This window comes from Simochromis diagramma, unplaced genomic scaffold (genome assembly GCF_900408965.1).
Source record: "Simochromis diagramma unplaced genomic scaffold, fSimDia1.1 OVJJ01000753.1, whole genome shotgun sequence".
NCBI classification, from domain to species: Eukaryota; Metazoa; Chordata; class Actinopteri; order Cichliformes; family Cichlidae; genus Simochromis; species Simochromis diagramma.
The window spans coordinates 3,173,405-3,191,144 of record NW_024387523.1 but is presented as its reverse complement, the minus strand read 5'-3'; the positions used below and the strand labels follow the sequence as shown (position 1 = coordinate 3,191,144).

Genomic DNA, 17,740 nt, shown 5'->3' with positions numbered 1-17,740 from the left:
TTATTTGTCATTACTTAACATGACCCTGTTTGCTGTCTCCCCCTCTTTGCAATCTTCTATCCCATCCATCTTCTTCCCAGAATTTGACACTCTGTCCTCACAATCCTCCAGTTTTCCCCTTGCAGTCTTAATTAGCACTTCCCCAGCTGCCTGGCAACCATCGCTGGGGCAACAGCATCATCTGCAGCCCCCACAGCGGGGACAACGGGGGCTGAGGCCACTCAAGTCTTCGGGTATGAGGTGGCTGGGCAGGCGGGGAGCCGACCATCCTGCAGGGTTCGCTTTAGCGTCATAGCGTTGATCATCACCACCCATCCATTATGATAACCATCAGCGTCATCGCTAACAGTGGGCCTATCTTAACTGGCTGCACCCTGCATCGTGAGCCTCAGCAGGGGGGCATTCTGGGAAAAAAAGTGATTCATACTGTAAGAACAGCAGAGTGGATGCATACAGAGCGACTTCTCCGAATGGATCAAATATGATTTAAGATGCGACGTCAACACTCTGCAGACTTAAAACTGGCTCATGCACATGGCTTGAATCACTGAGTGAAAGGCACTTAAATAATTTTCCTGGTCCTGATTAATTCTCGGGACAACAGACATGTTTCTGAGATAAGAGCAAATCCGTTTAAGAGAGAGTCAATGACGGAGCACACAAAGCAAGAGCCCAGCGTCTCCTCAAATTGATTATCGATAAGGCGGTCGAACTTTATCAGGGGTTTTTATGCAGCAGGGACATTTGTCACTGGATAGGCAACTCTTAGTCATGCCTGCTACTGAACCCGTACTGGTGCAGATATCTTCAGCTGAGCGACGATAAAACAAACAGCCAATCATGTGCTTTGTTAAAAACATTTCATTTATTACGGTTTAGTAGTTGGCACTAAAGCAACATTGTAGTGAAGAATGAAAATGATTGTGAGGAATCCATTTGTTGCACTCGGAGGAGGATTTGGAGGCAGCACGTGTGCCGTTTGAATCCACAAAGAGGCCTTTTGATGCAGTTTCAAGGTCAGTGGCTCAGTCTGAGTGCACCCAGGAGGCTTTAAAAGTTAAACGAACAGGAACCAACGTCTTCATAAACCTGCTCCTCCGCTGATGTTGTCTTTGATGTAAATGTGTGAGAAGGCGCTCCTTAGGAAAGCATGATGTAGTATTCACTTAGTCTAAATCTTTCACAGCACACTTGATGTTTCGAAAACATCTCACGGCTTTACTGTAGCATCTCCTTCATCTGCATTCATGCCGCTTTCAATTTAATTCAATCCAATACAGTTTGATTTATATAACACTGGCTCACAACAACAGCCATCTCTTCATCATCATAAAGAGCCAACGGTTTCAAAGAAAACCTCAACGAGCAGACTCGGCAACAGAGGGGAGCAAGAATTCACTTTTAACATGTAGAGACCTCTGGCAGAACAAGTGTTAGGGATGCACAGTTGGTGGGGGTGACAAGAGAGAGAAGAGGAACAAGGAAGGAACAAGACGTTTTCATGAGAAGCACAAAAGTGAATGCAAACAGTGCACATGGACACATTTGCAAACACACTGTGCCCAGCATGCGGATAAATATGCAGGACACAAATCAGACAGGAGTAAAGCAGCAAAAAGCAAGCTTTAAAGGGGGGCGAATAATGTTTTCCCTCATTTTCTTTCTCAAACTTTAAAAAAATATGGTTAATATATTTGCAAGTTATACCAGTGAGTGAGTGAGTGAGTTATTTTCCACTCTCTCATCTATATGATTTCATTAGACGTATCTCTTTAAAGCTACTCTTTAATAAAAATACTGGAAAAGAACAGTAAACTTCTACCTTAATAATAAAAGTTGAAACAGAATATTAATATTCCAAGAGGGAAAACTGAACTGTGTCTTTTCAGAAAAATAGACCAAAACCAAAACAGGAAAACAGGAACACGAGAGGAGCACAGGAGAGACAAGAAGTCAGAGAACATGGGCTGCAAACTCAGGTAGGCAAACAAACAGAAACAAACAGATGTCCTGACAGCGAAGGAGTCAGGGAAGAGAAGGTTATATATACACATGGAGCGGAAAGGGAAATAAAGAACAAAAGAAACAAATCAGGGAGAGACAGCCAATTAAAAAGGGGGCGAAAAACAAAGACTTCAAACTAGCAGAGAAGCAAACCAAGAAATAAATAAGAAACAGGCACAGAAACACAGGGGACACGTGCAAAAGTACAAAATACTAAAACACAAGAGGGGAGCCAAAGAAAAACTTTGAAAGCACATAGTACCAGAACGGGCTGTGTTAGGAAGAAATACCTGACAGAACCAGTAGTGCAAATACACAATATGCACTCTAACTCCACTGTGTGAACACCATCAGGTAGTAAACTCAAATACGAGAATTTAGAAACTTTGCCATAAAGTTCTGTGACATCATTATTTTAAGGAGTTTGCTGTACTGCGCCTGTTGTTAAAGGCTATTCGGTCCATTTGGTATACCTGTAGTGAGTCTGTTTGGCCTTGCTGACACTAAGTCAGACTCGTTCCTGCTGGGCTTCACCATGGTAGCCATTTTTTTGACAGAATTTCTTGGTGCAGTCAAAGTGGTGAAAAACAGGCCTAAGTCTTCACATTGTCCCTCTGGCTTCACTGAACATTAACATCTACAGTAGCTCAGGCTAGAGCAGTTTGCAGCTCAGTGTGAAGTAGCAAGAAGGAAAATTAGCACCTCCAAGTCAAAAAGCGCATCCACACTGAAACGACTAGCAGTGATGTGACAACGGGAAACAGCAGAAACTCTGCGACATTCAGTGACTTCAAGTATGAATGAGTAAAACTACTGCTGGTGATCTTAAGTTGCCAAGTTCTGGGTTAAACTTTTCTCAAGTTCAAGGCAAGCGATTGAACTATCAGCAACTACCAGTGAGAATAAACGATGCCACTGACTGAAACATTTCAGCATGGTAATTATATGAGAAGGTTACCTAGGCAACTTGAGCCTGGAATGTCTGCCAGCTACTGACTTCTAGCTACAAAGTGACAAGCGACCAGCGAATTGCTCTTGTGTGGACACACCCTTGACGCCATGGATCTCTGTAGGAGAAAGGTTAAATGTCCACTTGAGTTTGGGAAACAGCTCTTGCCCCAAGTGGAGGAGTTCAAGAATCTCAAGTTCTAAGGTTGTTGTTTGTGAGTGAGGATAGGATGGATTGGTGCAGCGTCTGCAAGGATGAAGAAGCTGTTGTGGTGAAGAGAGTGCTGAGTGTGAAGCAAAGGTATACACTTACACAAGGTCATTACAAAAGGGCCATGGACACAAGTGCAGAAATGAGTTTCCTCTAAAGAGTGTCGGACAAGCATTTAAAAAGGCAAGGAATGGAGTCATTCCGGAGGAGCATCTGGATGAGATCATTGGGGTCTAAACAAGACGTTTAAACTGGACAGTTAATAGATTTTAATCTTGTTTTTCACCACATAACCCAGTCATTTTACAGTCCTAATTCCTTGTTGTTCCTCAGGTCTAACTCACTGGTCACCCTGTAATTTAAGGCAGGTTCAGACAACGCCTTTACATTTTAAATACGAGTTTGAAGCTGCGTTTGAGTTCAACTTCATTACCCCGTGCACAAGGTAACAACAGAGTAAAAACAAAAGGTTTATGGTGATGTTGTAACCCATATTCTGAGCTGTGCTCTGAATGTGAACCCTGCTACAGGTATCCTCTTAAGTCTATACTAAGCAGCAATTTAGCAGAAACACAATAATGTGTGGATGATTACAGCTAAATGATTTCCTGAACATAATGTGATACCAAATGCGTGACTATGCCTGCCTGTAATGAAAGTCACATGGTTTTCCTACACGGTTTGCCAGTGGCTGAAGTGCCATCCAGAAGGGCGAGGGAGAAGGAGAGATATTGTATTACCAACTTCCTGTAACATTAATGCTCTTTGAATTGGCCTTTTGTGAGTCACTCTCTAAAATGGATAAATGAAGCTTTTTCAAAGACATTACAGTCACGTGTTTCATCTGAAGTCTCATCGCATACAGTCTGTCAAACTGGAGAGTCCAAATAAACAATAAATTTGTTGTTGTTGTCAGTCTGTCATGCGCCGCACACACTGCCTGTAGTCAGTGATTTAACTGGCTCTCAGTCTTTTCTGTTGATTTTTTAAATAAGTTTATCCAGATGCTGAACACAATCATATGAACACTACCAAATATAGTGTCTATTGTTGTGAAAACAAAGGTTAAAACCAATTTTATTTATATATATATATATATTATATATATATATATATATATATATATATATATATATATATATATGTATGTATGTATATATATATATATTATATATATAATATATACATACATATATATATATATATATATATACATACATATATACATATATATATACACACATATATATATATATATATATATATATATATATATATATATATATATATATATATATATATATATATATATATATATATGAAATTAAACTTGTAAATTACACTTATTTTCCCTAAAGACAACTCAGACTTATCATAATAACTTTTATATTTATTATTAAAAGTGAACATTTTTGTGCTTAAACATCCATTTTCTGCTGCTTAGCCAGGTTGCGGGTGTAGCATAATTAACAGAGAGAGAAGCCCAGATGTCCCACTTCCTCGCTACCTTTTCCAGCTCTTGTGGGGGAACGCTGAGAAATTGCCAAGCCTGCCAAGACATGTAATCTCTTCAGTGTGTCGCGAGTCTGCCCTGGAATCTATTCCCAGTTGGACTGGGACTGTTCAGTGTGGAGGAGTAGCAGATCTACTTTGAGTCCCCTGGCCTTAAATGACCATATTCCTCAGCCTATCTCTAAGGGAGTGCCCACACACCTTCCAGAGGAAACTCATTTCTGCACTTTTGATTTTATTCTTTCAGTCGCTACCCACAGCTTATGACCACAGGTGATGGTATGAATGCAAATCAACAGCTTCGCTTTCATGACCAGCTCACTCTCCACCACAACAGTTCAGTGTGGTAGCGGCATCACTGCCAAAGCTGCACCAATTGGCAGCATTAACAGTCGAGGGGAGAATGAACCTCCCACTCCCCTCACTTGTGAACAAGACCCTGAGATAATGGCGCTCCTGTGCCTGAAAGCAGCTAATCTGCAAACTGGAGTGAGCACTCCACGCTTCTCCAGCTGAGAACCATGACCTTAATGTTGTTTACATTAAAAAAAGGAACAATATGTGTTATTCGTTATGTGAACTTGCAAACAATCTAAAATGACACCCCTGATTTAGACCGTGTGTCTGATCTCTCAAAACGAGCATCTGGTCAAAGCCCAAAAGAGGGACCAAGAATATCCTGGATAATGTATGCCAGTTCTTTCTATAGCTGCTGAACTATAATGTGTGTGGCTGTGCCATGTGATTTTGTGCACATGGGATGAATCATTCACACTTGCGCTGGTGGAAGTCAACTACACACTGCACATGTCAACAAGGCGTTTTGACCAACTTTAAATAGCAGTGCGACTGAGGCTGGATTTTGTGGCTAAATGAAGAAAATCAGTGAAGCACATGACCTGCCAGCTCTGTGGGAACTGAGAAGGAAATAGGTCAGAGTTTATATACATTATTTACACCCGTCTGGGTTAAAAGCTGCTCCTGCAGTTACTTTGCATTTGATCAAAACTCCAATAACAAGTCAAAACAAGAACCTGATCAGAAGCTGCAGGTTTGGAAAAATCTTAAAAGAGACAAAAAAAATTAGGGACAAAAACATAAAAGAGGGGACGAGCTGACCGAGGAGAGTTGGAGCACAAGATGCAGCTCCTGTTGCTCCAGCCAGCAGGACCGACTGTGAGACGAGCACATTGAGGACAGCCACTGAGGGAGAAAAAAAAAGGGGAGGCAGAGAAACAGGGGAGGCTATTTCAGGACTTGGATGACGCCTTTCACGACCTAAAAACTGAATTTAGAAATGAGAGGGCTGATTTCTCTCACACCTAGAATAACTGGCAAACTGTTGATGTCCAGCGAGGTCAAACAAGTCCTCGAGTCCATCATTAGCAGGTGAGCATGTGTGTCTATGTGATTCTCTTTGATCTGGGCATTAACGCCTAATCACAAGTCCTCTCACATATACTTTAGGGTTAATGAACTCGCACATTATTCTTGCTAAGCTGTAAAGGGATGGGTGACCCAGAAGATTGCTATTAATGCAACATCGTTCCAGGTCTTTCCATATTCATAAATGAAACTGCTGATGTGGAGACGAGTGGAGAAAATGCTGGAGAAGAGTCTGGAAGGAGCAGACTGAGGAAATGAAAACAAATAAGAGTTAGAGGAGGAGAGTGCAAGTGAGGAAACTAGATCTTAACACTTTGTGGACTCCACAAATCATTCAAGTATACGTTTACTTACAGTTACAAAGTTTAAGACTTTCATTACATAGGTAGTGAAGACTTTAAATTAAGGTGGGCTATAAAGATTAGTGCAATAAATTGAGCATCTATATATATTAAATATGATAAAAATCTCCCTTCTGTTCCTGAGTTACTGTGCTATATAAACACCAGAAATATGGAAAGTCAATGTGAAGTTGACCTTTGACCTTTTTAATGTAAAATGCCATCATTTCATTATTATATGGTAAAACATTAACATAGACATTTATAGTCTGCTAGATCACAGAGACCTCTAACCTCCAGACTGTAACCTACCAATAAGGAGGTTAGAGTGATATAACAATTGGAAGGTCGGAGGTCGGTGTGAGTGTGCACATGAATATTAGGCAAGGTGCTTAAGTTTAGAAAAAAGGACTTCCATTGTTTGTGTGTAATTGGGTGAATGAGGCTTGTAACTGGGCTTTGAGTACGCAGAGTAAGGTGGAGTAAACCCATCTTTTAGTTCAAGACGTTGTGCAACATGAAGTTAAATCCCCTTCAAGTCTTCTAGACAAATCATTTATCAAGAATGGGGCAGTCATGTGGTCACTGTGACGTTCACCAGTTCATCCTTGAGTTCCAGCGAGTGTTAGTGTTAAATATGAAAACAGTATCTGTTTCACAAGAGTGGGATTGATGAGTAACCTGAAAACAAAAAGCTACAGGCGACATGAAGCAACGCAGCAATTTGGAGCTGAACTGACATGTTGTTCAACCGCATCAGAAAATAAACGGGTGATCTTAGATTGTTGAGTAATATCCGGAATATAACATCTTACCAAACTAAATCCAATAATTAGACCAACGTTACAAAAACAAATATGTCATTAAAGAAAAGAAACGTGGTCGTTTCCTGCACACTCGTGCTACAATAATCTGACTCCTGTGGAAGGAGAAGGAAAACAGAGTAAATTTTAAGGAGTAGAGGAATAAAAATAACTTTCTTTAAATGTGACAGTCAAGTACAAACTAAGCTCAGGGCAGGTATCGATCTATCGATGCTGTACTGCTGCACACAGCATCCACTTAAACAGGCTAATGCAAAGCTAGCAATGAAGAACCTCTGACCCAGAGAGATAGTAAAGCTGAGTATATCGGTCAAGGTTAAAGTTAGCATTATTGTCAAAAACCATATGTACAGATGATGCACAGAAACACTAAACAACTAAAAAATAAAAAGATACAACTTTAATAAAAGCCTTATATACAACACAACACAACACAACACAGTACAATACAGTCTTCTATACACAATCCAGCAATGCAACCAAAACCAGTCAGGCAGTCAGCTTTCTGCAATAAAGTAAAAATCTTGTGTTTGTCCTTTATGACAGTGTTTCTCAACCAATGTGTCATTAGAAATGATCAGGTGTGCCGTGGTTCCACCTGATTAGTACTCTAAGCGACCAGCGTAACGGACAGAACAATTATATTCTCTTCCACTAGGGGGCAGTACAGCTACCTGCTCTAATTAAATGGGTTGCCAACTGCCAGAAAAACCGAAGAAGACGAAGAAGTGTGAGATGAAAAGAAAAAGTAGCCAATCTGACCTGGGTCATGGAGAAAATCCCGACCCAGATGAAGGCCCTAGCACAAGTAGTGGTCAGAAGAAAGCAAAAAATGTATATTGGGGACAAACTGAGCCAATTCCGCTGTACCTGGTGTGCGGGGAAAAAATGACCAATATGCTTTTTGAGACATTTTTGTTTAGTGGTGTGTGATTTTTCTAATTTTACTCAACACTGACCTGTGTGTTATTTAAGGATACAAAAGGCACCTAACTCAAGGGATAAACCATTGTTGCCTCCGCAACACATAACACACAACTTATCACTGAACCAATTTTAGACACTTTATTACGAGGAACTTGTTGCAAAAACGCATCTCATCATGTCTTTAGCTCAGTCTAAAAGAATGCCAAAGGTAACACAGTTTGACAGGTATAAAATTGTATTTTTACACAAACAAGGTCATTCCCAAAGAGCTTTTAGCCAAAAACCTGGCATAGCTCAACAAATCGTAATTAGAAATGTAGACATGTGGAGGACAAAAGAAGAAATGGCAGCACTAAAAAACAAAAAAAGTATCTGAAAGTCAGCCAGCAAAAACCTGACGTAGTACCTGAGAGATGAATCTGGCCCTTCAGTTATTCCATCTGCTGTTTGAAGTCTCATTAGTAATGGTCTCAGTGGAAGAATGGCTGTCAAGAAGCCACCCCACTCACCTACCTATTTCCTACCAAAATATAAAGGAATGAGTGGCAGCTCAAGACTATAGTTAATAAGTTGTACATGATGTCAGGGTGGGTTTTGGACCAAACCAGTTTGATCGAGCGATTAAAGTTCATTTTATCTTACATAAAATAAGTATTGATATATTTAATATATACAGACAATAAACAATGTTCCTCTATAAGAGGAACAATAAACTCAATTTCTGGGCTAAGTGAGCCAGAGTTGTATTTTTGTATTTTATATCCTTCATATCGAAATCAATCCACAGACTGAGAGTTTTACAATAGGTTCTGTTAAAATCAGTTCAAAACTGTCAATTTAAAGCATCTAATATGTGAAAAGTTGCATGAAGGATGTTAACAAACTGCACATTTTGTACAAACTTCTATTTATTCTGCAAGGAGTCTGTGGCCGTGATCAATAAGATTATAAACCCCCCAAATTGCCTTTTAAGTAAAAATCCTCCTAAATCTTTTGAGGCAGGAGCAGATCATACCCTAAATCCTGCCTTTAGCTCACTCATACTCCCCCAGCTGTCCCAGCAGATGGTCCAACCCCCCGAAAAACACACATAGAAACACACACATACACAGTATTTCTCTCTTAGTAAACAGACACACTCAACACACATACACACAAACAGCTCATTCACACTGACAGCTCTGACCCAGGTGACAGGAAGAGAAAGCAGGAGAGAATCAGGGATGAGAGGATGGGGTTATGTACAGGAAAGGAGAGAGTGAAGTAGCGCAGTCCTCTGAGGGAATGAGAATCGGATGTGACATGACAGCAAACCAGACAGCTTGTCTTTGCCATCCTCGCCGACAACACAGAGCGGCTTTGAAGTCAGATTTTACCTTGCGCCTTTAACGCTGACTTTTCTGACCCAGTTTTGTACAACTCACTGTGTCACTGCAAACTCTCTCAGCTGTGAACACCGGCAGCCTCACAGATCTACTCACTTACTCTGAAGAGACGAGGAAAAGCAGCAGGAGTCACAATCACTCCATTGACTGTTTCCTCCTCTGACCGTTCTCCCCACCAAACATAAAAACTAAAATGACGTGCGCGTGACTCTCAGAGTCTGGCATCCCATTTCCTGACAGAAGGAAGCACAAGAGGAGTGTGTCTGTGTGTTGTCATCCTCACCCCCCTCTCGCACATGCTCGCACACTTGCACATCTCACCCCTGACTTTGTCTCATGAGTCTCCTTTTGATGAGTAGCCTAGCTGAGGTCGCGCCCCCTTCCATTCACCGCAGATGGTGGCACAATAACAGGCGGAGAGCTGAAACAGACTCCCCCTGAGACGCCTGCCGCACCCCGACACAGAGCCACGCAGCTGCCGCAGGGACCCTGGTGATATAGATACCCATACACCCCCCCTGAAAAAACCCAGACCAAAAGTCTAAGACTCGTAAAATCCACAAAAGCCTCACCGGGGATCTGGGATCAGGAAGCTGAACATACACACAGAGAGACTCGTAAAAGTGGGAGCACACAGAAACACATGCACCCTGGTGCGACTGCTGTCTCGCCGGATTCTGAGCTGAGAGCAAAAACAAAACGACGGACGGGACAGAAGAAATAAAAAACATGTTGATGTGAGTCAGCTGATGGCTCAGTCTACGCTTCATCTGCACTCAGTGATTCCAGAAATCACATCACATGGTTTTTAATGATGATTAGAGCATTTTGTTTGGCTTCCAACACAGCACAACTCAATAAAAGTAACCATTTCAGCCTCTAACGCAGTAAACAACTCTAATATGAAGGGATCACAGTCCTGGGTTTTTGGATTCTTTGTTATTCTAGAAACTTCACAAGTCGTACCTATAAGAATGCAAAGTCTGTGATGAATTTTACAAAAAGGGAAACGAATTCAGATATGAGCTCCACTGTTTATGTCTTTATTTTTGTAAAATTCTCTCAGCATGAAGCTGGCAGGATTTGCATGCAAGTTCGATCGCTGCAGACTGGGTGAGGACTCCGAGGGCAGTACTTACGACAACACGGCCACACTTAAACACACACCCGCCCACGCACGCACAACCAAAACAGTCTGCTGTGTGTGAAAACTCGTGGGCCGTGCCATTCAAACGGAGTCTGGCAGAGATGAATGCGGGTGGATGTGAATCAGGTTTATAAACAGCAACGAAAAATCGGAATCCGAGTGATAAATGTGATAAATGTCAGCGTGACTGATTCATTTCACGGTAGTTATTCAGAGCAGGACACAGACAGCGACAACTATGACAGTGATAAATGCCAAGGATATGATTTACGTAATTGTTATGCACCGTTAATAGAGTTCGTTGTAACCGAGACGTTTGGCGGGCAACAATGGGGCTAAAGCCGTGTCGTTTCTTCATGTGACACCGAGGCTTGGAAAGCGGCAGGTTTTCATTTGGAACAATCACTTCGCCGGCTCATCTCGCTGATTAATTCATTAAAAGTTTTCTGAAGAATGTTTTGTTCTAATTAAAACCTATGTCAAAGATGTGAATTATCAGCATGAGAAAACAAATTTGTTTCTGAATTTGCGGATGATCTCTTTGAGAATGATGACCACTCTGTGCACCCTGTTACGCATGCCCCAGTGGGCCGACACATCCGCCATCTGGTTAGTGTTTTCTTGCATCCTCATTAACCTGCTCTCTTCTCTGCTTCACTTCTAGTGCTGATTGTCTGCGGAGACACACCTGCTGAGCCTCGCCTCTCCTCCATCAGCATCGGTATTCCTCAGATGCTTTTTGAAGTTTCGCTTATTATTAGATGAGTTGGGAGTTGCTGCCTGCCTCTCTTATTTGTGTTCAACACTTGCAAGTAAATTTTCTTTTGTAGAAATAAACGTTTCCTGAAAGGCAGCAGTGTTGTGGCATCTCTTTTGAGCCATGAACCCCTTCAGTTAGTGCAGGGGAGCCATACTGACTTCAATAAAGTAAGCAAAGAGCCAGACATTGGATAACTCAATCGAAACCAGGTTATATTTAACATCTTGCCAGTTGTCTGAAATATACCACTGCATAGATCACTGATGAAACAGACTGCACTGAAATTGAGTTAAACAGCAGTACAGACTTCCTGCAATCATTGGTCTTCAGATTCCTGTGCATGATGCTGCCTCTGATCGACTGGCTGATTCGTGGGTGTTGTTTTCCTGTTTGCTATGTCTGGCCCAAAGGCTATATTTTACCCTTGTGAGTTTATAATTTCTTAAAGTAAACCCATTATGCTCATTTCAAGCTCCATATTTTTATCCCTTGATTCTACTATGGATGCTTTGCATTAGGGCTGCACAATTAATCGTTAGAAAATCGCAATCTCAATTCATACTTATGTGCGATCTCATTTCGAAATGACAACGATTTAAAAAAAAAAAAAAAAAAAGATGACGATTGTACCGCATTTTGTTCCGGGACTTAAGCTGCATGAAAACAAGCGCTCACTCTTCCTGCTCAACAAATGACAAGGGCGGAGGCTCATACCACGTGATACAGAAGTCAGCTGGCAGGGAAAAAACAACGGAGAGCACGTGAGAGATGACGAAGCTGTAAAGGCCAAGAAAGTGACAGGAGTCAACCACCCAAACATCAATAACAGGAACCTTATACAGCGCTTCCCCATACCCGTCCAACTCCCGCAGGCACAAAGAAATTACGGAGGCTATCACTTATCACCTGACCAAAGATATTTATATTGGAAAAGAAAATCGTGAGAGAATCGTGATCTCAATTCTAAGCAAAAAAAATCGTGATTCTCATTTTATAAAAAATTGTGCAGCCCTACTTTGCATGATTCAGAAGTTCAGTATAATGCTTATTTATCTTATGCAGGGTTGTTGTTGTTGGTCTTGTTGTAGCCCCTCAGTTCATCTACTGTCTAAAACAAGCTGTTTCAATGCCTCTCCTTTTATCCAACTTTTTCTGATTGGCTGCCCCTTGCAAATAGAAAGTTATAACAGCGGGTGGGAGGGGCTGAGAGTCAGAGATGTGTGTGCGATGACCATAACTTGATATCTGCTCTCAGTGACATCATAAAGAGCCAAGAGAATGAAAAAAAAAACTGAACCAGAGCATTTGAAGCAGTTTTTTGCTGACAGGGATTACTTGTACATACACTTACCTCATTATCATCATTGTATCAACTGTAATGTATCATCATTATTATAACAGCATATTTATAGTAGAAATTCTGGCTGAAATTATTTTCTGCCAGAAGTTGTTTGACTTGTGCCTGTTCATAGGATAACCCACAGTCAGGTTAGGAACCATTGCTCCGGGAGAAAATCCCCCACAGATGTTAAATAAGTATATGTTGATGTAAGGTAATGTAGTCGCACATAGCTGTAGAGAACAAAGAATCAGATTTCAAACTGAATAATCCATTTTAAGATACCATGACCGAGGCCATAGCACTTGGCGGTTTATTATCATTTCAGTCATCTTTAGGAGCAAATACTTGCATTGCAATTATCTGCAGGCTAGTATTGAGTGCTTTTACCCTGAAGGTAATGTGCATTACAGGCTGACAACATAAGTATAAATGAGTGCGGGATAAAAGACAAAGAAAAAAAATATCTCTGTAACTGACCGTGTGAAGTGGTCCACAATTGCTCCCACCAGTTCACCCACTCTGTCCTGGTTGGGGCACAGCTCGCCTCGCTGCAGGCACAGCAGGACGTCATCCTGGGAGGACGTGTGTAACGCCACCATCTGGTCGACCCCGGTGGTCACGCTCACTCCGGTAAACTGCGGAGAAAGAACACGTTAAAGAAAGATCTCAGCCAGATCCAAGCTTGAGCTCATGCTTTGTATGACTTTTCATGTAATATGATACACTGACAGATAAATAGTCTTTAGTGAGGGTCTTATAAATAAATGAATACATAGATTTTAATAATTTTGGTGCTTTTATTGATAAATTGCTTGTTATTTTTTCTGATTATGGCGGCATTGGAACGCCATACCCTTTACCTCCAAAGGAGTATTTCATAAATGCTGCAATGCTATTTTTATTTTAGCAAAAGACCAAAGGTGAGAATTCTCCTTCCTCTAAAGCCTCATGCATGTCCTGCCTATAGGCTGAGTGACCTTTAATATTCATCGACACAGATTGCAGCATTGGGGATTCATTTGTATAAAATTGTCAGGGATTATCACATCAATGTACAAAACCTGTGAGTTTAATACAGTACAGCGCAGCATATCTTGGATCAAAAAAATTCAATGCCATAAATGAAGCCGGCGGATTATTTCTGCTCAGAATATGTAAGCTGGAGGTGCACGTGTGTGGGTGCAGTGAAGGGGAAGTCATGAGCTGTGACCCAGTTGGAATTAATGTACTGATTTACCGCAACGGAGGGAGAGGAAGGTGGCGGGGTGCAAATGAAAGAAGGACTATGAGAGAGGAAAGAAATATACCCATATAGGTCAAAGACAAAACCAGAGGAGACATGCAGACAGAGAAAGTGTCATGGGTTTTTAGAAAGCAAATGGAAGGACAGAGTGGACTAAGCCTCTTACGGCCTCCAGCCATACAGGTTAATCCAGCAGGGACGACAATGTGCAGGATGTCCCAGCACCGACAAACGCTGGTTAAACCTGCCCTTCAGTGAAGGGGAAGCTGCACAGCTGATCTAGCAGCGTGATACTTTTTACTGTGTTCCAAACATATTTTATAAATTACATTACTTTACTTTGTTCTATTGTATCTGCAGCACTTCTCTTTGCAGTAGCAGTGCTTAAATTACAGCTCTAAAATAACACAAGATGGATTTGATATGAGGCTCATTTATGATCTTTTCAGTTAATCGTTTACTTCAGTCTTTAAAGTTTCACTAAATAGACAAACAAACTTTGGCTGCACAGTACAAGACCAGATCTTTTAGGTGCTCACTCTGTCAACCCAACAAAAAAAATCTAAAAATATCCAATTCATAATTACAATATAAACGTCACAAATGCAACTGCCCTGCATTAGACATTAGGGGCTGTTTTAAGTTTTTATACTTTGCCTTGATTATCTGCTTTATTCTTATGATTAAGGATTAAACTGGAACATAATCTAGGGGTGTCAAACATAAGGCCTGTGGGCCAGAATTGACCTGGCAAAGACCCCAATCCAGCCTGCTGAATGGCTTTGGAAAATGTGAAGGAGGGCAGGAATTTTGGACTTTTAAGTCTTTTTTTTTGCTAGTTTTACAGCTTTTCCTTCCCATAAAAATCTCCCTCATTCACAAGTAATGATGAAGTAAAATGATAGATATCTGTCATTTTACACATTTCTCCTTACAATTGAAGCTCAAAGACTCATGCTGACTGATTTCTTACATTTACAACAGCAGCATTTCTTTACCATGTAGGAAAACTGAGAAATAATGTTTAATATTGCACTTTTTTGTCGTATCTCCTTGATTAAATCTGTAGTTAAACTTTTTACACCAACAGAAATTGGAGTTTTACGGGTTCAGCCCAGAGAAAATCAGAGCGGGCTGCGTGTGGCCTGCAGTATAAAATGAGTTTGAGGTCCCTGATCTAGGAGAAGACTTCATGGTAGATAAATCGAACCTAAATTCAATCAAGACTGACTCAAAAGAAAGATAATACAAAAAAGCAAGACATGTCCCCCAATAAATTGTAAATTAGTATCTATGGGAGACTTCTATACCTCAAAGATCACGCTCTTTCCTGTTTTATTTTGAAATCACTGCTCCTTGTGTATTCCTTTCATTTTTATTTCTTCCTTTTCCTTGTCCCCCCTCATTGGTCATCGTCTGCTCCACCTTGATTAATCCCACTTGTTCACTATTTGCCAATAGCTCACCTGCAGTATATAAACTCGCCATCTCCTCTGTTGCTGTGAGATTGTGTTGTTGTGTAAAGTTTTCCAGTGTTCCTATTGTTTTTAGTATTCCTTCCTAGCAGTCTTTTAATTTCACTTTGATTTCTACTTTGAACATTTGACTGTTCTAAATAAAAGGAGCATTTTTCACATAGTTTATCTTATAAACAAATCAAAAGTTTAATGACTGGAAATTCTCCAGTGTGAGAAACGTCCATTAACTTTCTATCAGTTATTTAAATGACTAAATGTTTTAACAGTAACTATTTAAGCTTACGATATGTTTATGCAAAGTGAATGCTTAGTTTTTAATTTTGGCAACATTTTTTGAAGACTGAGTAAACATAAGCGCCAGTTAAAGTCAGGTTTTCTGAATTTGACCAGTCAGAGGTACAGAGCTCGTGTTTTGCTTCAGGTTTTGACCTCAGCTGTGACCTGGGTGAGAGTCAGAGATGCACTGCTTCTTTAATGCTGTATTCTGAGTTTCTGACCTGGATAAGACTCATATTCCTCATTCTGAGCACCAGAGTCTAATGGCACCAGCTATCTTTAGCTGCTCCGCTGCTGCATAATGATAGTTTTTAACCCTCTGGCATGCAAGCGCTCTCTCTCTCCACCTCTCTTCTATCACTGCTGGACGTCCAGCTGTGCTGACTCATTACATCTCACGAAGGTGTTCTCAGTGAAAGCTATTTTGCATTCAGTACCTGAGTCACCTCAAAGTCTGATGGCACTTGGCAATCTCCAACTTTTGTTGCAATCCATCTTAGTCTCAGATTCTCTATGAATTTACCTCAGTGAGGAACTAATGTAAGAAAAAAATAGGAAATATCATAAACTAGTCAAACTATTACATACATCTCAATGTTTTAGTTCAGTTTAAGAAGTTTTCCTGGCCAAAAAAGAAGGTGTGCTACTAGCTATTACAAAACACACACGGCCACTTTATTAGGTACAACAGTTAAACTGCTCATTAAGTCACTAATCAGCTGATCACATGGTGGAAGCGCCATGCATTTAAAGATGCAGACACTGTAAAGACAATTACATACATTTAATTCTCTTAAATGTATGTAATATGTATCAGAGAGCAAAGACATTAAGCTGCTTGGTCAACAGTTCTAGAGTTGGTCTCCTCCAATCTTGACTGCATGCTTACAGCCCTGCTTTAAGACGCCTTAAGTCTGTGTGGTGATAAAAACATACTTTTACCTGAGACAGAGGTAAATGCCAAATGTCCAAGAAGGTTTTTCTAGCATTAAATGCACCATCACAGTACCATAGAGGTTTGGCTAAATGCCTCTACCTGAAACAATACCCCCCCTTTTTAGATATAAAAAGAGACCCAGTGTTCCACATGTTAAATTCTTTAGTCAACCCTTCACTTTCTGTATGTTTTCCCAACACCAAGGTTCATGCATCAAGCTGTAGAAGAAAATTATGATTTCTGTTATTTCAAGAGAACTTCAGCATCATATTAAACACTTTCAGCCTCTTGCCCTGCAGAGCCAGCAGCCCTTTGAGATTCCTGATCCAGTTTCTCAGCTGAGGTTCGCCCCATATGGCAGAAAATCTAAAGCTAAGCTTGGCAGCTGCCTCCCAAGCATGACCACGGCGTCACATGTTGACAACAAAACCTAACGTACACACACAAACACACACACAAACACTGACTGACTGATCAACAACCTCACAATTCTTAAAGGTCATCAGCCCTGAGAGCCAAAGGAAGACAGTGTTCTCTCAGTGTGAGTCCTCTTATTGCTCTTGTACTTGTTGATGGATGGCTGTGACCTGGGTCAAACAGGACGGAAGATGAGTAGGTGTGTGTGTGTTTGTGTGTGTGCGTTTGTGTGTGTGCGTGTACACAACTGAGGGGACAGAGTAAGAAATAAAGAGCAGTCAGAATAAAGCACAAAAAGTCTGACCACATTCATAACAGCTGTTATTTTTGTATTTGTACCACACTTTAAGGACAAAACCTTTTATAAACCTACGTCTAAGGTGTAAAAAGAAAAAAAGTGCCTGAATTAAGTTAAAAGACTGGTTTCATAAACTAGGAAACGCCACAATTATTTACATCTTTTCTTGAAGGCTTTGCTCAGCAAACATGGTCAAAATATTCATGTTATTTCCTCAGCTGAGAAAAGTCGAGATAAATCTGCCAGCTGTCAATATTCCTGCTTTGGTGATTTTCTACCAACAAAGAAAAATTTTCCGAGTTGC

General features: G+C 40.7%; 1 protein-coding gene across 4 annotated transcripts in view; it reads right to left on the bottom strand.

Annotated features, from left to right (window-relative positions):
* myo1g (myosin IG) overlaps positions 1 to 17,740 on the bottom strand; it is a 71,355-nt gene that overhangs the window by 11,053 nt on the left and 42,562 nt on the right. For all 4 annotated transcript variants that reach the window (XM_040020308.1, XM_040020311.1, XM_040020310.1 and 1 more), the window contains one exon: positions 13,265 to 13,422. In XM_040020308.1, coding sequence (XP_039876242.1) covers positions 13,265 to 13,422 — 158 coding nt within the window. The remainder of the gene's footprint in view (positions 1 to 13,264; positions 13,423 to 17,740) is intronic.